The sequence below is a fragment of the Bubalus bubalis genome, chromosome 3 (genome assembly GCF_019923935.1).
Source record: "Bubalus bubalis isolate 160015118507 breed Murrah chromosome 3, NDDB_SH_1, whole genome shotgun sequence".
Taxonomy (NCBI): domain Eukaryota; kingdom Metazoa; phylum Chordata; class Mammalia; order Artiodactyla; family Bovidae; genus Bubalus; species Bubalus bubalis.
The window spans coordinates 53,719,646-53,739,543 of NC_059159.1; the positions used below are offsets into that span (position 1 = coordinate 53,719,646).

Sequence of the window (19,898 nt, forward strand, 5' to 3'; positions counted from 1 at the left end):
AGTGGGCGACACGGAGGTGGGCCTGGTACTCTCCTTGCAGGACACGCACGAGCGAGGCTGGGCTCAGGCTGTCCCCCAGCAGCGTGGTCCCGGGATGCAGACTCTGGGGAGCTGGTGTCCTCTGGCCTTTCTCCTCCAGAAGCCAGGCGGACTGTGGAGTCTGTTCCAGATTCCACTCCCGGCAGGAAGTCTCTGGTGGCCCCACCACGGCACCGGGCTCGTGGACGGCAGCCTGTGGTTGAGCTTCATGAACCTTCAGGGTCTGCAGCTGGGGACAGAGCGTGATTCTGACTATCTGTCTCTCCATGTCAGTCTCCTCCCAGGCGGTCCCTCAAAGTTTTTATCTAAGGAGCAGGACCGACAGATGCTTCTCATCCTTGGGCTGGGACTTTAGGGATGAAGTCTTCCTGGAGGAGGTTATGCTGGACTAAGAGAAACATTCCTGAGGGGTTTGGGTTTTTTTTTTTTTTTTTTTTTTTTGGTATCAGCCACTAGCAGCAGCCTAACAGGAAGGTCCTGAGGGTGCCTCTGGGGTCAGCGGGGGCTGTCTTCTCACACAGCCCTGGGGGAATTCCCTGTAATAAAGCAGTTCTTGTTGGGAGAGGCTGCCCTGGTCCCAAGAGCCTGTGTCGTTGAGGCAGCTAACTGACTTGCCCTTGGATGTGCCTTCTCGGGCTGTCAGGGGACAAGAGGGTTTACTCCCTGCCACATCCATCAGTCAGGCAAGGAATCAACTCTGGAAAACAGGCCAGGAACCAGAGGAGGCTGTTTCAGGGTTCCCTACGGTAGACTTCAGTACCTTTAGGGAGCCGTGTCATTTGGCCTTGGGGATGGGATGGCCAGCTTCCCATGGGCTCTGGAGCCACAAGGAAGCTTTGCTCAGGTAGAGCAGCACAGGAGGCTCTGTGTTCCTGGGGACGTTAGCAGAATCCTCGGATATGGGCCCTCTGGAAGGAACCCCAGAACCATCTTTTTCTTCGCCTCATTTTCTCTTGCTAGGTACAGAGGCTCAGAGGAAAGGGGGTTGTTGAGAGGATGGAGCAGAGCTGCTGAAAATGGGGCAGGACACCTTGGGAGGCTTTTTATGGCAGCCTGACCCTCCCCACCCCGCTGCTTTTCCTGTCAGATGTTACCCTGTTCATTGCAGCTACCACGGGCAGCCAAATGGAGAGCAGGGTGGGAGGCTGGTGACCTCCGGCCCAGACTCGCTATTCTGGGGACAGGCTAGGTTGACTAACTCCCAGGGTTTGCCCTGGACGTTCCTGACTTTCTCACTGAAAGTGCTGCATCCTGGGAGGTCCCTGAGTGCTGAGCGAACCTGGACAGTGGGTCGCCCTAGGACAGGTGGTGTGGCACCTCAGTGAGCACCTCTGGCAGCACAGGGCAGGGGGTGGTGCTCTACCTCCCGTGGGAGACGCAGGCAGATCACTTCCTCTGCCTACAAAGTGAGGGCAGGAAGATGCTCTGCCTTCTTCCCCAGCTTGATGGCAAAGTACTTTTATTCTTATAGTTTCGCCCAGAATAAGCACACATAGGGAAGAATCTGCCACATCCGTTTTGGACTTGCTAGTGCCTTTCCAGAAGCTACTTGGTTCCCTGCCTGGAACCCATCTCCAACATCACACATTTCTGTTGGAGTGTTTTGGTGGTATTTGAAATGGTGGATTTTTCAAGGAAGATGAGGGGCAGTGGACCCCAGCCGACTAGGGAGCTTCGCTTCAGATTCCCACTTGGATGCAGAAGCAAGTCAGTAATGCAGAAGCCATCTGACAGCTGTTCAGCCAGAGGAAGGCTGCCCAGAGCAGCAGAAATGACCATGCCCCTTCCCCGCCTCTGCTCAGCTGCCTTTGGCCCAGCTGCTGTTGGGGGGGCGGAGAAGCAGGAGACAGCTGCCCCTTGGGGGCTGAGGGCAGCCTGGAGGAGGGGACAGGATGGAGGCAGTTCCTGAGGGGCGGGCTGACTCCTACCCTGGGTGGGGGCGCTGGGCCAGCCAAAGCCCTTTCCCTGGCACACCTACCACTGGCAAAATCATCTCGCTCCCTGGACCTCAGCAGTGGCTGTTTTGGGGAACTCAGTTCAGTAAGTCTGAAACCAAGACCTGTTCTCTAGAGATAGAGCGTTGGCTAACTGGAGAAGCTGACTCCACAGTTGGTGGCAGTGTGGTCATTCCAATGTCACTTGAAGGCTTTTCTCCCATCCCTCTACACCCATTACACAAGCACGTGCCTAATTCTTTGGAGGGAAGGCATTTGAAATAGTCCCAGTTGACAGTTGCTGGTGTGGTGTTGATAATTTTGGTGTTAGCTGAGATAGTAGGCACCATTCATTTTAGTGATTTTCCCAACACTACGTGCGTTGTCTGAGTAACTCTTCATAGCAAACCTATGAGGTAGACTTTTTCCTCCCTGTTTCAGAGATGAGGACACCAAGGCTCAGAGCTTGCTCAGTCTCTGGGGAGCATCTTGCCTCAAGGGTTATGTGGTATATAAACCCTTTTTCTGTAGTCACATATTCCTGGAAGATAACTGGTGATATTTCAGCAGCACCTTTAGATATCAAGAGCTGTGAGAGCAAAGGTTGTAGTAGGGGTAAGATCTGTGTCTCTGCATTTGAACCGAGAGGCTGGGAGGTGGGTGTGAGCTGGGAAACTGCCAGATTAAAGGGCAGGCTATGGGTCAGTAAAGCCCAGAGCCTTGGGGCTTGTCTGTCCTCCAAAATCACAGTGCAAACTAATCAGTGGATCCTTTCAGTCCATCCATATTGATCAGACATCTCTTGGGGGCAGAGGCCTGGTCACCTAGACAGACATCACATGGCATATATGCTGAGTGGAAATGAGTAGAGGTTAAAATAGAAAACATTCTCCCGTCCTTGAGGGGCTTGTGGTTGACCTGGAGAGAAAAGCATACAGATGGGTCACTTGAAAGGAAGTGAATATCAAAGGACAAAGTCCAGGGCAATGAGTCAGCAAAGCTTCTAGCATGGAGGCACTTGGAGGGGAACGATCAGGAGGAGGCAGATTTTGGCTCAGTAATGAAGACCTTGGTAATTCACCACCCAAAGATTGAAGGGCAGTTGTTAAGAGTCAGTGAGGGTTTGACCAGGGAAGATATTTAAGCAGAGGCTGGAAGGTCAAGGGAGGGGGGCCTTGGAGGGTGTCAGACACACAGTGGGTAGCAGCATTAGGAGGCATGTAGGTCTCTTCCCTGGGCCTCCTGTGCCCTGCCCTGCTGCACAGAGAATGTTGGAAGGGCTCTCTGGCTGGCTACTGTCCCTTGCTGCAGCCATTCAGCAGGTGCCAGGAAACACCATGTTCCCTGACCTTGCCACCTACATCTCATGCCTGTCCCAGGATCATGGAACACTGGGGAACAATGAGAGAAGGAGTGGGGCTTAGGGTATTTTGGTTTCTTGCCTCTCTATACAGACCTTGATGTACAGACTGGCTAATGTTTCCTTGAAAGATACAACCCAGAGATAGATAGACCTTCGGCTCCGCCAGGGCTCGCTGACTTAAATTATCACTGACTCAGCACCTCTGGGGCACAGGTACTATTAGCTCTTGCACCGCTTAAAGGAAACTGCTACCGAGAGACTAAAGTGGTCTTTGCCAGTCAGGCAGATCTGAAATCCTGATTTCTGGTGGTAATTACTCTTTAATCTTGGCTTTGAACCTGGGCCCTGCCTTGGCCCAAGTACAGCATCCCTGTTTGACATCTCTGGGCTGTGCACCCTTCACCCAGGGTTGGGCAGCAAAGACCCAGTGGAGGCGGGGCCAGGAGGTTTCCATACAGACCATGTGGGCCCCGCCTAAGTGGAAGGAGCCCAGGACAGCAGGCTGGGGCTGTTTTTGCGGATACAAGTTTCCCAGAAGAGTTACCCACTGTGCGAGACAAGTGTCTAATCTCCAGACACTTGGTTTGAATACCTTACTCCAGCAGTATCCAAGAAATGTTACTCTAGTCAAGGACGTCAGTGCCTGGTGGGATATTGGATTTCATTTTCTTTTTTCCTGCCTGCATGGCTTGCGGGATCTCAGTTCCCCAACAGGGGTTGAACCCAGGCCCCAGCAGTGAAAGCGTGGAATCCGAACCACTAGGCCGCCAGGGAACTCCTGGGATGTTGAATTTCAAGAGGGAGAGAGAGCCAGAGCTCCAGGAGCTGAGGGTACTGAGGCAAGGTTGGCCAGGCTACCTGCTGGCTGGAGGTGGTACCGAGCACTCAGTGGTCAGTGACTTGTATGAGGGCTGCTGTATCTCAGCCCTGCTTCCAAATGTCCAACTCCACCTGTCCCGACAGAACATGAGAGTTGGTGTTGAGGGTAGAACAGTCCTCTCTTTCAGAAACACAGGGAAGGGAAGGGAATTGCAGACATTGAGATAATTTGGCAATTATCTCAGGGACTTATTCCCAGGCCAAGTTCTCACGGAGATTCCTGAATTTCAGCAGGGTGAGCATGTGGGGTTGTGTAGGTAGAGTGACCCAAAGTCTGTCTTAGGCTTTTATTTTTGCCCAGCCCATGCCTCATGCTGAGCCTATGGCCATCAAGACCCCAAGATTCTTGGCTTAGAGATGAGTTTCATGGTCCCCAGTCTCTCTTGGGGCGTCGCTTCCTTCCAAGCAAGTGGGCACCAACATGTCTCATGAAACAGGGCTCTTTAGGGTCTGGGCAGCCAGTGCCAGAGCAAAGCCTGGGGTTCCAGCTGCAGCGGAGGATGAGCTGCTAGCTGAGATGTGTCTGTGTCCATGCTTGGACAGCAGCCAGAACTGGGGTGGCAGGGAGGAGGCACATTATGATTGTGAAAAACAAGGCTCTGTGACGGGGCCTGTCCTCCTTGATGTAGGCTTTCTCCCTTGGGCCCAGCACCCCCAGCCCAGGCCTCGAGGACTGAAATACTGGAGAGGTTTCCTATGAGGAGTGCAGACATGATAACTAGTGGCTGCAGCTAGATCCCAACAGAGGGGCTTTGTGCAGCTCAAATTTGACATTTGGGTCCAACGGCAGCAAGTGCTGCCATTTCTGCAGACTTCCAACAGACAGTGGTTTCTCTCGAAAGGAATTCCTTTATGTGTTTGTTTTCCTGAGTAGAGCTTCATATCTCCTGATCTACCCTGGATCTTTTCCAGGAACCTCCTATATTTTCAGAGGTTGCCTCTCATTGGAGCCAATCTGCTGGTCTCTAGCTTAGTTTAATTCCCTCATTTTGAGGTATGGGAACTGAGCCTAGAGAGTTGAAGTGAGGTTACCCAGATAGAAAGTTTTCTCTTTGACTTGCTGGCTCCTGAATGCCCTGACTTCTTTAAGGAACGACACCCCTTCTTTCCTCCCTCCCACCACTGCCAGATATTTAATGGCAGCCCCATGTTTTCTGAATCTGATCTCACCCAGGGTACCCAGCTGAGTTTGACGGATCCCTCTCTCTTGCTGCATTTGACGGATCTCAACCAAGACCACCAGGCCGTGGATCAGACCCAAAGAGTGTAGGCAGGCCTCTGGCACTCCTACCAATAGAGGGGGCCATGTGTGGCCTTAGTTTTGTCCAAAGTGTATTGGGGCCTTCCAGTCTGTCCTGGAGGAGGACTCTTAGATGTCATAGAGGGGCATGCTTCTGGAAACTTCTACAGAAGCCTGACCAGCTCAGACCCGTATTAGCTCAGGAAATCCCCACCAACTCCCCGCCCCAAGCATCTACTTTCTCCGAGCTGCTGCTCACCCTCCTGAGCCTCTAATGCCTCTAAAGCTGCTGGAGCATCTGTCTCCACAGCATCTCACCTGCTTGCCCAGCCTGGCCTCTCCTGAGGCCCCCTGCACCTTCCACAGCCCCAGGCAAGGCTTCACTGCCCAGAAAGGCCACTCGGCCTCTCCCTTCCACTCTTCCAGCAGATGATCCCAGGATAGTTTATGCAGCAAATCCTCTTTAATCTTTAATCTAGGGTCCTGCACGAAGGGAACCTCCTGCCTCTCCTTCACAGCTTGGCTGGAGGTGGGGACTCTCTGACGTCCACCTTAGGAGGTATACACAGGGTATGGACGATGAGTAACTTGGACAGCAGCTGGGTTCAATTCCCACAAACCTTGTGGACTCTCCGGGGTAACTGTTTCTCTCCAACCCATGGGGCAAACTCCCCTCTCCTTCCAAAGGCTTCTCTAGCGGGTGCCAGGTGGGCCCTTCCTTTTTCTTTGGGGACCGGCTCAAGCCCCCGTGGTGCCGCGCCGCCTGGGCAGGCCACTCTTGAGGGTCTCAGGGAGAGCCAGATGACCAGCGAAGCTCTGCCTGATCGCCTCTCCGCACCCTGACTCCGGGGGTCTCGAGCTGCAAGGCCCACCCGCAGGCCAGCGTCCCCCGGCTCAGCCAGCGCGGGCCCGCGCGCTGCGAAGGTGCAGGCCCCGCCCCGGGGCCGCCCCGCCCCGCCCCCGCCGCGGGCCCCGCCCCCAGCCGGTCCGCACTCGGGGCGGCGGGAGGGGGCTGGCGGTGCGGCGAGGTCGGCGCGCAGCTCCGGCCGCGGGTCGCTCGGGCGCTGTCCAGGCGGAGCCGGCCAGGCCCGAGCTGCAGCCATGGTAAGGCGGGCGGGCGCGGGGCAGGGCCGGGCGCACAGGGCCCGCCGCTCCCGGGCGGCTTCGCTGAGACCCGCGGCGCTGCAGCCCCGGCTGCACGGGGCTGGAGGCGCTGTCGCCCGCCGCGGGCACCGGCAGGGTCGGGTGGCGGACGGCACTGCGTCGCTGCTCCCAAGTTTCTCCTCCTGATCCGAGCAGACACGGAGTGGGCCCCGGCCCCGGGGTGCTGCCCGGTTCTTGGACGAAGGGATGGGTCCGTGCAGGGTGGGGAGAGGGCGCCGGTCGAGACGCGCAGGTGGGCTGGGGCGAGCCAGTCCGGCAGGGGCAGAGTTGAGGGTCCCCGCCCTTGCCTGGGTCAGCTGTTACCTGGGTGACCCTTTCTCACCCCTACCTAGCCAGGGCTCAGGGACCAGCAGCAACTTCCTTTGGAAAATACACAGGAGGCTCACAAACACTGCCTGCCTCCCAGAGAGGGCTGGTGAGACGCTTGGGCCCTCCTCCCCACCGCCTGGCAAGTGGCCGCTCCTAGGCCCTTCACACAGCACCCTCTGCCCAGGGACCTCTGAGAGAGGGCGGCCCAGCCAGCACCCTATGTCCCTCTGCTCCTGAGATAGGGACCCTAGGGAATCTTCCTCCTGCAGCATCCTACCTGTTCCCCCCCCTGCCCCTCCAAACCAGGTCCCTCTGCAGTGATGAGGGGTGGAGGGAACTCATTCCTGCCACCTGCCTGCGATGGGCGGAGAGGCAGTAACCCCAGCCCGACTCTCTGGAGACCCCCCAGGTAGGAAGTGTTGAGGTTTGACTGAGGATGCCAGCTCTTGTCCTGCCCTCAAGGCCAGAGCCTGCCACAAACACACTGTGCTGGGTGTCAGGGCCTTCAGGCCCTGTGCCAGCTTCTGCTCCTGGTCTGGAAGACCCCTCGCCTTTGCCCTCTGCGTGGGAGGCATGGGCTGTTTACAGCAGCGGGAGATCTGTTGCCAGCCTGTGGGGCAGGATGTTGGCTGTGGGCAGCCTCCAGAAAGGAGCTTCCCGGGCCCTGTGGAATCAGGAGCTTCCAGGTCTAGACAGGCCAACCTTTTGGTCTCTCCTCTGTCAAGCTGTGTCCAGGCCGAGGCCCAAGTCTTGGCCAGGAAGTCTGGGTGACATTGTGACCTTCCCCAAGGGGGGTTCCTGGGAGAGGCCAAGTGGTGCCTGCCTTTATCCTTGCCTGCATCCTTCTCCCCACATGGGGACAGACAACTTATGGTACCAGGGTGGGAGCCGAGGGGAGCTCTGATTGTTCGTAATGCCAAGTGTCCCTAGGGCAGGGGCTGAGGGAGGCTTTTTCTGCCACACGTTAAGTTCAGTTCAACTGAGGTCTTGGGGCTTCAACTTGGCTGAGTTGTAATTGGCCTGTTCCTCTGTAATTAAAGACACCCTATCACGACCAGAGTCCTCGGTCTCAGACCCCTGGCCTCAAGCCAGCCCGGTCTTTAGGCTGACGGGTTTGTGACAAGCCAGACTTGTCTGTGAGGGTCTCTTTGTGAAAGGAGATGAGGGACCCAGGTGCTTGGGAGATCAGTGGGGAGAGCTCCCCAGCCTGGGAGCCCCCCAGGAGGGCTTAACTGGCATACAGAAAGAATGACCGGCTCAGGTTAATAACCATCCTGTGACCTGAGCTGCCCCTTCTCTCCCCAGGTTCAAAGCAGCTTGAGGTGTACCTGTCATCTGGGTGTCAGCCTTCCTGGGACAGGGAAGGGCCACTCACATTTGGACATTAAGGCCCTGAAATTAAGACACTGTTCAGAATCACAAAGGGTGTTTCTAGCCAAACCAGAAACACTGGCCTGCTGTCTGCCAGTCAGGTGCTCCACGCGCGCACTCCCAGCCAGGTCCCTCTCTATGCGTCTCCCACCTGATAGGTAACTTGGAAGCCTGTGGGATGCCAGCCTCTCCTCCACCTGAGGTCATGCCCCACAGAGACCAAGTGTTAGCAGCTGACTCCCTGAGACTGACGGGGGTGATGGAAGGGATTTGGCTGAGTTGAGAGGGCAGGTATCCCAGGATGGAAGGCGTCTGAGTGGCAAAGGCCCCGCTGCCCCCCTGGCCCTCCGCAGGGAAATCTCTGAAGGCGATTTCTGAAGGTAGTGCAGTTCTCTGCTGGGAGGAACCCACAGCGACACTGGGAAGAAAAGTGGGTCCATTCCCATGAGAACCTACACGCAGGGGGCTTAGGACACCCCACCCTACTTGAGCACTGCTTGAAGTTAAGGTGAAAGAGAGAGGTCAGAATCCTTTCGGGATGAAGTCTCCTGGACCAGGTCACCTTGGTGACAGGGCTCAACCCCCCGACAGGCCTTGGTGTCCTTGGGGGTTAACAAGAGAAGCCAAGTGGATCAGGAGCCTGCAGACGGACTTGGGAAGCTGGTGCTGTGCCCACCAGGGCAGGCAGCGGGCAGGCCTCATGGGGAGCCAATCAGAGGAGGATGGGACTGCAGAGGAAAGCAGCGGTCCCGCTGCAGCTGAGCTGTCCTTGGAGGGTGGGAGCCAAGGGAAGGGAGGAGGGAGGGGGTGGGGAAGGACATTCCACAGGCTTTTTTGGCCCCTGATAGAGACAGGGTGGTCAGAGAGAAAGGGAGAGGAGCAAGTCAGGACGCCGGGTTACAAGAGCATCAAGACCAGGCGTTTCTGTGCGTGAGGAACTCTGCCTGGCAGATAAAATTAGACCTAGAGCTTGCTGACAGGGAGTCTGAAGCGTGGGACATGGACCGTTCCCTGGGACGGCAAGGCGGTTCTGTCCCCGAGGAGAGGGCTGAAGCTGGGGTAAGGCTGCTCCGGGAAAGGGTGGACCTGCCTCGTCTTCCCCCTTGCGTTGGCTGGATCGGAGCTCAAAGGCAGAGAAGGTTTGGGTCTGTGGCAGAAGGACTGGGTCCGTGGCAGAGCTGGGGGCCGGTGAGGCCGCTGGGGTCCTGACCCCTTGGTTGGAGCTCCTGGGGGTCCCTCCCATGCTCGCTGGAGGGAGAGTGGTGCTGGTGGCTCTCCTGGAAGGTTTGCAGGAGGCTGGGGGTCTCCGTCAGGGCCGTCCCTCCTCCCCTCGCTGCTGTCCCTCTGCTCCTGGTGGAACCAGGTGGAGACAGTCCCCTCTCTCCCACCCTCAGTCTGCCCCCCAGACGGACTTCTGGGTTCCTGTGGGGTTGTGCAGAGGGACAGGATTTCCCCAAATTCCCCAGACTCCTGGGCTGCCAGAAAACAAGACCTGTCACACACACTCCGCCCGCCCCCCACCCACATCCCTTCCCCATCGCTGTATAATTAATCGTCTGAACTGGGACCCTTTTAAGAGTGGAAAGGGGCAATTCTGCTACGACAGCAAACATAAACCGGAGTGAATGGTCACCCCACTGGCCCCCAAAGATACTGTGGGTGAGAAAAAGCCAGTTGGGTCAGGCCTGCCTCAGGACAGTCTCTTCTGTCCACTTGGCCCCCACACGCTGGTTCCAGTTTCAGGCTAAACGGGCCGTTTCCTGTCCAGGCAAGCCCTGGAGACTGTGGCTCTAAGCTGGCGGGGGCACTTGAGAGGCTATAGCCCAGAAGTAGCTCTTAGGCGGCTTTCCCCTCTAGCCCCCTTCTAGTCCCTTCCCTCTGCAGAAAGCTGGCAGTGCGTAGGACTGCATCCTTCCCTTCTTCCCGCTGTAGCCGGGAACCTGCTGAAGACGGTGGCTGTCTTATCTCCCCTGACTGGGACTCCACAGTGGTCTGGGGTAGCCCCCACTAGCTTGGCTGATTCCCAGGGGGTGAGTCAGCCTGTGAAGCCAGCCCTTGTCCATTGTCTGGGGGTGGCACGTGGGTATTGTAAGGCAGAGCTGAGCCCAGCACCGCCAGGCACTCCACGAAGAGGGCCGGCCCCCAAAAGAGAGAGGAAGCTTCAGGGTCTAGAACTGAGGGTCAGAGTAAGGGGGACGTGGCCTGTCTTCCCAGCTGGAGATGGTGGGGGAACAGGTCTCCGCAGAGGAGCCAGCCACCCTCTGCCCACCCGCCCTGTGCTTCAAGGTCGAGGCCAGACCCCCTCCGGTACTTCCGGCTGAAGCCTAGCTCGGGCAAGGGGCAGGGGGCAGCCGGGGGTGCCTCCGCCTCTACAACCCTCGCGGCTGGGGGCTGTCTGCAGTGTCCTCCCACCCTTCCTCACCCGGTTCCTCACGAGCATCCCTGGCACGTTTCCCCTTCGCCCCTGGAGCCCAGGCTCAGGGTCTGGAGTCAGGGGTCTCAGGTCAGCTGCTCTGCGCTCCGGGAGTGAACACCTCCGGGAGAGTCGGCTCCCGGTCCCGGAGCTCAGAGCTGCAGCGGCCGGAGGTGAGGAGCCCCCTGCTGGCTCCTGAGTCGCCCGGAGCTGGAGGCTCCCTTCTCCCCGCCCTGGCTCCCTCCCGCCTCCCGCCCCTACCCGTCCTGACGGTCTGCACTCTCCTTCCGTCCTGAGCCACGTTCTCCTCTCCGCTCTAATGCCTCTGTCTGCTCCGCTCATACGGCCTGGCTTCCTGGCCTATAGGGCAGTCCTTGGCCCTGGCGTGGAGGGGCAGCCTCGACCAGCACCCTGTTGCGAGGGAGCATGGAGACCGGAGCTGCTGGGTCCCCAGAGCAGCTGCTGGGGCGCCGGGGGCTGCCGCTGCTCCCTGGGGTCTCTCCTGCTGTCGCGGACCCTCGGGCCGGGAGGCCTGTGAGCAGGGGAGGGTGGCGAGCGCTTCCTCTGGCTTGGCCGCCTGTGCAGCTCCTTTCCCTTCTAACCACACGTGCTTTCCTCTCTCCCTCTGGCCTTCTCCTGTCTTGCTCCTTCCTTCTTCCCTTCCTGCCACCGACCCGCCTACCCCACCCCGCCCCTGCCCCTCAGATCAAGCGCTTTCTGGAGGACGCGGATGACGCAGAACTGAACAAGTTCGTGACGGATTTCCCAGGAAGCGAGACCTACCACCCACCAGAGGCCAAGACCTTGGTGCCCAGGCCCCAAATCCAGGAGCCGAGGCCCCAGGCTTCAGACCTCTGCCAGGATGACCTGGAGTTCAAACCCCCCTCGTGGCCCCAGCCCTCTGACAGCCAGCAGTACTTCTCTGCCTCAGCCCCCCTCAGCCCCTCAGCCCGGCCCCGCAGCCCGTGGGGCAAGCTCGATCCCTATGACTCCTCCGAGGTAGAGCCTCCAGCCCCCGTCTGTGCCGTGGGCTGATGCAGGAGGACCCGGGGAGGGAGCTGAGGGAGCCCCAGAAGTGTGTGTGTGTGAGTGTGTGTGTGTGCGTGCATGCGTGCGCGCACACGCACGTGTGCACCCACATGTGGCTGGAGACGTGCTCTGTCCTGTGTTGGCCCCAGCTCTGTGGGGTCACCCCTGTGCCCCCCATGCATTGGAACCTGACAGTGTCAGCAGGGACAGGAGCCCAGCTGGTGGCCCCACCTGGGGCCTCAGAGGAGTGTGGCAGTGATCCTGGAAGGCTGGGCAAAGACCCAAGAGGCGGGGAGAAGGCTGGCGTTGGGTCCTGGGGTCCTTCTGCCTCTGCCCTAATGCACTCTGCTTTCTTGTCGTCCCCCAGGATGACAAGGAGTACGTGGGCTTTGCGACCCTCCCCAATCAGGTCCACCGGAAGTCTGTGAAGAAAGGCTTTGACTTTACGCTCATGGTGGCAGGTAGAGCAGGGGCTGGGCAAAGCTGGGCAAGAGGCGTTTCAGGTGGGGATGGTCTGTGTGTGTATGTCGGGGGGGTGTATGGCTGTTAGTTGCTCAGTCGTGTCCGACTCTTTGTGACCCCATGGACTGTAGCTCGCCAGGCTTCTCTGTCCATGGGATTCTCCGGGCAAGAACATTGGAATGGGTTGCCATTTCCTTCTCCAGGGGTGGGACCCGGATCTTCCTGACCCAGGGGTGGAACCCAGGTCTCCTGCATTGCAGGCGGCTTCTTTACTGTCTGAGCCACTGGGGTATGGCTAGGGCAGGAGAAAGCAGTAAGTGGCTGTGCCTTTTTGCAGAAGAGCCAGAAGCTGTAGGTGGCCCAAAATCCATATCCTATCCAAAGTCCGTATCCTATGTGTTGTGGGGGAGGGGTCATTGACAAGGTCCAGAGAACCCTTAACCCTCAGGTTCCTAACATTTGCCTTTTACTGTGTGACCCTGGGGAATCCCTTATCCTCTCTGGGCCTCACTGGCTGGATGAGCTCTCGTCTCTGCTTGCTTCCAGCTCTGCTGTGTTTGGGTTAGTCTCTTCCCAATGAGATAAGCAAGAAGCTCCCCCACACACTCGGCCCAGTGGGGTGGCCTCTTGGTTACCGCTGTGACTTGGTGCCTCTGTCCTGTCTCCCCCGTCAGGAGAGTCGGGCCTGGGGAAGTCCACGCTGGTCAACAGCCTCTTCCTCACGGATCTGTACCGGGACCGGAAGCTCCTCAGTGCAGAAGGTGAGGGAAGGAGTGTGAGGACAGGCGGGCAGAGCTGACCTGGGAAATGGAGCTCACTTGGGGTCTGGGGGATACAGGAAGCTGCGGCTTCCTAGAGAGCCTGCCACATCTCTCCGGAGGGCTGTCCAGCCTGGCAGCCCACCAGCCAGCTCCCTAAAGACTTGGGTGCTGAAGCAGGGCAGGGGCCAGAATCCTCTCTGACCCCCCAAAGGATTCCAGGAATCCGAGAAAAGAGGCCGGAGCAGAGAAGAGGCTGGGGCCGGAGCCAACAGCCACCGGCATTTCCTGTGTTGGGAAATGTGCTCTTCGCTGGTTCCCAGAGAACAGACAGGCCCCAGGCAGCCCCAGGGGGCGGGGAGGGGGCAGGGTGGGTGAGGCAGCCTGGGCAGCAGGGCTGGTTGGGATGGGCCGTGTCCTCCCAGTGGGCAGGTCCTTGCCCCGGCCCTGGCCTCAGTTTCCCCCTTCTCCAGAGCGTATCATGCAGACGGTGGAGATCACTAAGCACGCTGTGGACATAGAAGAGAAGGGCGTGAAGCTGCGGCTCACCATTGTGGACACACCAGGTTTTGGGGATGCCGTCAACAACACAGAGTGGTAGGTCTGACCAAGCACAGATCCTGCCCCCAGCCCGCCCATTCCCTACGCTCGCACACAGAGGTGCAGACATATCCCCGATGTCAGGAAGCAGGGCTGTGTGCCCTCGAGCATGCCCCTGCCCCTTACTGGACAGCTGTCTCCTCTGTCAGGTGAGAGGGACAGCCTTGGGATAGATGACTTCTAGTGTTCCTTTGACTCTGACCTACAGTTCTAGAATAGGGGTGAGGGCACCCCCTCTTTGGAGGGAGGAGCCTCAAGAAGCAAACATATGAAAACATGTAGCAAAGGACCTGACATAGAGCAGGTGCTCAATAACGGCCCCCTTCCCTCCATCTGCTCCTTTCACCAGCAACGTTTTAGGTGCTACAAGCAAGTTATTAAAGGGGTGAGAGTGCCTGGAAGGGTGGGGGAAGGTGAGAAGAGGCAAAGGGAAAGTGTGGGTGGAACTGCGTTTAAACTCCAAGCACCCTCTGGGCTACCTGCCAAAAGAAAAGTGGCTACTCGCCACTCCCCATCCCTCTGTCAAGCTTCCCTGGTGTCTCAGTGGTAAAGAATCTGCCTGCCAGTTCAGGAGATGCGGGTTCGATCCCTGGGTGGGGAAGATCCCCTGGAGAAGGAAATGGCAACCCACTCCAGTATTCCTGCCTGGGAAATCCCATGGACAGAGGAGCCTGGCGGGCTAGGTCTGCTGCTGCTGCTGCTAAGTCGCTTCAGTCGTGTCCGACTCTTTGTGACCCCATGGAGCCCACCAGGCTCCCCCGTCCCTGGGATTCTCCAGGCAAGAACACTGGAGTGGGTTGCCATTTCCTTCTCCAATGCATGAAAGTGAAAAGTGAAAGTAAAGTCACTCAGTCATGTCTGACTCTAGCGATCCCATGGACTGCAGCCCACCAGGCTCCTCCGTCCATGGGATTCTCCAGGCAAAAGCACTGGAGTGGGGTGGGGCTAAGTCTATGGGGTCTCAAAACAGTCAAACATGACTTAGTGACTAAACAACAACACCTGCCCACCTCCCCAGTCATCCCTGACATTTTTTTTTTTCAAGAACTAGAAAGATGCTTAGATAGTGGTCAGACCTAAGGGAGTAGATGAGAGGAGAATGGGGATAGAAACAGGGGAAAAGGTGGTGGTGCCTTTGTTAATAACATTAGGTAGGGTGGTGCTGAGACTCCTGGACTGAGAATTCAGATCCTGATTCAGCATTAAGTAACAACTGCGTGATCTTGAGCAAATGACTGCATTCCCATTTCTTTAGTTGAAAAATGCTGGCTTTACCAGTTGATCTAAAAATCATCCCAGAAAGATGCATGTAAATGTGCATTAAAAACTGTTAAAGGCTGTGTACACAACACTCATGAATTTAAAGATGATAACTGCAGGATCAGTGCAAAAGAAAAGTGTGGGGGCCCTTGTTCAAAATGATAAAGAATTTCAAGATGGTCACAGCAGAGAGTAAACCAGGTGTGGCCCCTCTGAGCTCAGGGCCCACATGTGACTGCACAGGTCACACACCCAGGAAGCTGGCCCTGGATGGTTGCCTCCCAGACTGATCGGAATCTTACAGGTCCTTTTGTGCTCTGAACCTGCCTCACATGCTTTATCATTACAACATGAGACCTTGGCTCAGCACGCTGGTTCATCTTCAGCTTCTTGATCGAAGCCTTGAGGGGAGGGCCACTTCGTATGTTCTTGCCATAGCGCTGGGCTAGTACGTAGTGCATGGTCTCCGTAAATACTCCTGCTGGACTGAGGTGGCCTCCATGTCATCACCCTTCCTAATCTAGGAATATGTCTCAGCCAACTGGGCTTGCCTTGAAATTCTAGCCCCAACCAACGCCTGTTTCCTGCTTTAGCAAGTATCGCTTCCTCCTTCAATCAGTCTACTTACTTCCTCTGACATTCCATACTGTAGTAATAATTCCTCTCGCCCAGCCCCTCCCAGTTTACAGTGTATCTGCACATGTGCTCATTTAGTCAGCGGCAGGAATTTACTGAGCACAGATTAGGGGTCCAGCCCATGCTGGACATTTTAAGGGATACAGAACAAGTATGAATAATCCTTGTCACTGGGAAGCTTACAGTCTAGTGGCAGTGGGAGAGGAGAGGGGGCAGGTCTCTGGCATGTGTGTCAATCAGGCAAAAACTTAGGTTAGTAAATGGGTCAGGCAGTGTAGTGGCAAACACACTGAACTAGGAGTCAGAGCCCAGGCACTTGGATGGGTAGAGAATTTGCTGGCTAAAATGATCTGCATTAAGTCTCAGCTGCTCTGGATTTGATTTCTTCATGTGTAAGACGAGAACAATGATACTTATAATGTCCACCTATCAGGGCATCTATCAGTGAAGACAAAACTCAGTAAGAGCAGAGCAAGAGACTTGAAGACTGGGGTTCTTGCATATATATGTTGAATATACATATGGGTGATATATACCATATATGTGTATGACCTTCATGTGTGGTGAAGGGAAAGGAGAGCAGCGTGCATTGGTGCAGTCGCAGGAACCTTTGTGGAAGAGATGGTTCTTGGACATGGCTTTGAAGGACGGAGTGGGCTTGGAGAGGTGGAGGAGAGGCTGGACCCACCCGAATAAAGGCCCTGAGGCTGAAGTGTGAACCTGACTTAGGGCTGCCCTGGCCTCCAGTTGGTTTTCACTGCATCTTGCTAGTCTTACTGCTTTGTTTGGTCACCTGGGCTCTCTTCTTCTCATCTTTAATGACCTCTGCCCATGTGCCTAGTCTGATTTTCTGTCAGGATGTTTGAGATGTACCGTGACCCACCCAGGTACCTCCCTGAAGATGTGGTAAAGCAAGTTGGCGAAGAGCAAAGTCTTGAAAAGACTGCCCAGGGCGTGGGCTCCTTGTAGCCCCAGAGCTCACTAGGCAGTCCTCACTTGCACAGTTTCTCTGCTTGTGTTCCCTGCCCCAGCTGGAAGCCTGTGGCCGAATACATCGACCAGCAGTTTGAGCAGTATTTCCGAGATGAGAGTGGCCTGAACCGCAAGAACATTCAGGACAACAGGGTGCACTGCTGCCTGTACTTCATCTCGCCCTTCGGCCACGGGTACGGTCTGAGCCTGGGGCTCCTGGCCCCACCAGGCGCTGCCAAGGGGACAGGCCAGGAGCACCCGGGGCAGGGCTGCCACAAGCAGGTGGTCACAGGTTCCTGTTCCCCAGGCTCCGGCCACTGGATGTTGAATTTATGAAGGCCCTGCATCAGCGGGTCAACATCGTGCCTATCTTGGCCAAGGCAGACACACTGACACCTCCTGAAGTGGAGCGCAAGAAACGCAAAGTGAGGGCAGCTGGTGGGGGAGGGGAGCAGGTGGGCTTCTGGAAAGGTTGGAGTCCCCCCAGAACCATGGGCCCCTCGTGTGTTTGCTAGATCCGGGAGGAGATTGAGCACTTTGGAATCAAGGTCTACCAGTTCCCAGACTGTGACTCTGATGAGGATGAGGACTTCAAATCACAGGACCTGGCCCTAAAGGTGGGGCCACCCCAGGGATCCCTTTCCCAGCTTGTTTCTTCTGGGCGGAAGAGGGAGTAGAAGTCTATGCAATGGGGAGGGGCTCTTGGGGTGGAAGAGGACCCTGGTTTCCTAGAATGAAGCAGAGGAAGATGAAGATGCAGGCACAAAGGAACAGGTGAGAACGGGGGTGTTGAGAAACACCCCTAACTTCTTCCAGGAAAGCATCCCATTTGCTGTCATTGGCAGCAACACTGTGGTAGAGGCCAGAGGGCGTCGAGTTCGGGGCCGGCTCTACCCCTGGGGCATCGTGGAAGGTAAAGCTCTGAGCTTGTGACCAGGGTATCTCCTTGCCCTCCACGGGTCTCCTCTACCCATGCCCCTGGCTGACCCCTAGCCTTGCTGTGCAGTGGAAAACCCAGGGCACTGCGACTTTGTGAAGCTGAGGACAATGCTGGTGCGTACTCACATGCAGGACCTGAAGGACGTGACGCGGGAGACACATTATGAGAACTACCGGGCACAGTGCATCCAGAGCATGACCCGCCTGGTGGTGAAAGAACGGAATCGCAAGTATGGCCAAAGGCCAGGACGGAGCTGGCAGGGGTGGGGTCCCAAGCGCCACCTCGGATGAGACCAAGCCCTTCCTTTGTTCCGCAGGCTCTGGGCTCAGTCCAAGCAGGTACTGGGGTTCCCCTACCCTTACCAACCTCCTTTCCCCCTTACCTTCAGCAAACTGACTCTAGAGAGTGGTACCGACTTCCCCCTTCCTGCCGTCCCACCAGGGACAGATCCAGAAACTGAGAGGCTGATCCGAGAGAAAGATGAGGAGGTGAGGGTAGTATGGGGTGGTAGGGGTTGCCAGCCTGAGAGGACCCCTGTTTAATCATAAACCTCAGTCTCTCTTGGTTTGGGAATAGGAATATCCCTGACCCTGGTACATATCTGGACCCTGGATTGGTGGATTAGTGGTTCTACCCAAGGACCCCATCACACCCCAGGGCTACCAAGGGCCTGACTGAAGGGATTAGAGGGGGGCACTTCCCTAAATCTGTAGGACTCTGAGAGGCCCCACTTTGATGCGTGTGCCTGTTCCAGCTGCGGCGGATGCAGGAGATGCTGCACAAAATCCAGAGACAGATGAAGGAGACCCATTAGCTGACTTTCAGCCCTGAATATTTAAACACCGCCTCTTCGTCCTGCCTATGTCGGCCCCTCCCAGCACCAGCTCTGCTCAGGCCCCTGCAGCTACTGCCACTTCGCCTTACATCCCTGCTGCCTCCCCAGAGACTCAGAAGAAATAAAGTTTAACAAATCTGTAGGTGGCTTCCGGTGTCACTGTCTATATGGTTCCCATCTCATGGAAACAAAGAAGATCTTAGGACCCAGTTTTGAAAGGTTGCTGGAGGAGGGTGCTGGTTTCTGGCTTTTAATAGGGGCAGGAGAACAGGAAAAACTTTCCCCTCCCATGCCAAGAGTTCAGTCCCTGCCTAGAATCCAGCCTGGCCAGTCTATCTTCCTGACGGTATCTGTCCTGCCTCTGTTATCTGGAGCCCATCATCTTTCCCACATATAGTACTGAGAATCCCACAGTCGTTTTAGAATTGATATCCGCCCTCAAGAAAACATGGTATTAATTGCATGCAGCCTCCCAACTTCATATTTCCTCTGTTTTGGGGAAAGGATATGCAGAATTAAACTCTGCACTCTAGGAAGCCTGTGATAGAGCACTGAACACATGTTGAAACCCCTGTAATCACCAAACACTATAGTAAGTGCTGGGAATGGAAAAAGTACAATCGTCGTCCTGTAAGAATTCAGTATTCATTTAACAAATAATTTATTAAGCATCTGCTAGATTGCAGACTCTATTTTAAACCTTGGGAGTTAACAGTGAACAGAGGTATGGTTCCAGTTCTCCTGGGATTTACTAAATACGGAGTAAAAGCTCCAATGCCATTTGCAAAAGAGCAGTGAAGACATTTTGGTCCCAGGACCTGATATTAAAGCATTCAGGTCCACTCTAACTGAAGCTGTCGGTTGAGAATCTGAACCAACTGTTCTCCATTTCTGTCGGGTTGTATCTCGGGGCCAGGGCGACCTCCAGCGGCCATCCTCCGCCCTGCTGCCCGCTCTGGCTCCCCTGGGCAGAGAGGAAGGGAGGCGCCAAGAGCTGGATCTTCAGGGGAGTCCGACTCCCCACACCCTTTACAGACCAGAGGGTCGCAACTAGCTCGTGGCATTCTCAGCCCCATCTCTCAGGTGAGAAAGCTTCTCAAAACGGAAAGGACCATTCATTCAGGTCACGAACAGGGCTTGCGTCGGGCTCGCCGACGCAAAGGGAGGGTTGGAGGAAGACGTCAGGGTGCGGAAAAGGAGACTCTTCACCCCCACCAGTCGAAGACCGAGACGGAGCCTCAGGCCCAGACCGTCCCCCTTCTCTCTCAGCATTCAGAATCTTTCTCTCCCTTCTGGCTTTGCGACGCACGACCGCAGCGAAACCAAGCGGAGAACTGGATAAAGCTTAGGTACCTCCCGGGATTTCTCTGAGATGTACCCCTAAGGCGGGCTGGTCACCGGAAGTGGATGTAAAGCCCGGGCCCCTACGAGGCTCCGCCCCCCCACTGCGCTACCGTGAGGCCACGGGCCGCCCCCACTTCCGGTCCCTGGAGCCTTCGCCTGCAGCCCCCCTTTTCTGCTCTCCCATTGGCTACCGCAGGGACGCGCTGTGATTTCCCATTGGTCGCGTCTCTACCCCGGCGCCGCACCCCCTCCCTCCAGGCGCAGCCCCGTTTCCCGGAAGCCGATAGGCTAAAGGCTGGGAGGGCGTCTGCCCCACTGGACCAACGAGCGGCGCGAAGAGCGAGGGCGGT

The 19,898-nt window shown here is 56.5% G+C and overlaps 1 protein-coding gene across 8 annotated transcripts; it reads left to right on the forward strand.

Moving 5' to 3' along the window:
• The first annotated feature begins 6,417 nt into the window (after positions 1 to 6,417).
• On the forward strand, positions 6,418 to 18,346 carry SEPTIN4 (septin-4). Of its 8 annotated transcripts, none has more exons than XM_025281223.2 (12): positions 6,437 to 6,559; positions 11,418 to 11,711; positions 12,109 to 12,202; positions 12,878 to 12,964; positions 13,435 to 13,558; positions 16,462 to 16,623; positions 16,737 to 16,854; positions 16,945 to 17,046; positions 17,246 to 17,342; positions 17,436 to 17,598; positions 17,758 to 17,857; positions 18,124 to 18,346. In XM_025281223.2, the coding sequence occupies exons 1-12, from the start codon at positions 6,557 to 6,559 to the stop codon at positions 18,181 to 18,183; spliced, it is 1,404 nt and encodes a 467-aa protein (XP_025137008.1). In that variant the 5' UTR covers positions 6,437 to 6,556; the 3' UTR covers positions 18,184 to 18,346. The 8 variants fall into 8 exon arrangements, with proteins under 8 accessions (XP_025137012.1, XP_025137008.1, XP_025137007.1 ...); XM_025281222.2 differs by lacking the exon at positions 6,437 to 6,559 and adding an exon at positions 9,143 to 9,358; XM_006061758.3 differs by lacking the exon at positions 6,437 to 6,559 and adding an exon at positions 9,146 to 9,358 and having other exon boundaries at positions 16,489 to 16,623.
• The last annotated feature ends 1,552 nt before the right edge of the window (positions 18,347 to 19,898 follow it).

What these genes read in the sequence shown, in the direction of transcription:
- SEPTIN4 (XM_025281221.2), top strand. Translation starts at nt 10,520, where the DNA reads ATGGTGGGGGAACAGGTCTCCGCAGAGGAGCCAGCCACCCTCTGCCCA. An exon ending in TCGAGGCCAGACCCCCTCCG is followed by an intron (nt 10,607 to 11,417) that starts GTACTTCCGGCT and finishes CCTGCCCCTCAG; the next exon opens with ATCAAGCGCTTTCTGGAGGA. An exon ending in TCCGAGAGAAAGATGAGGAG is followed by an intron (nt 17,858 to 18,123) that starts GTGAGGGTAGTA and finishes TGCCTGTTCCAG; the next exon opens with CTGCGGCGGATGCAGGAGAT.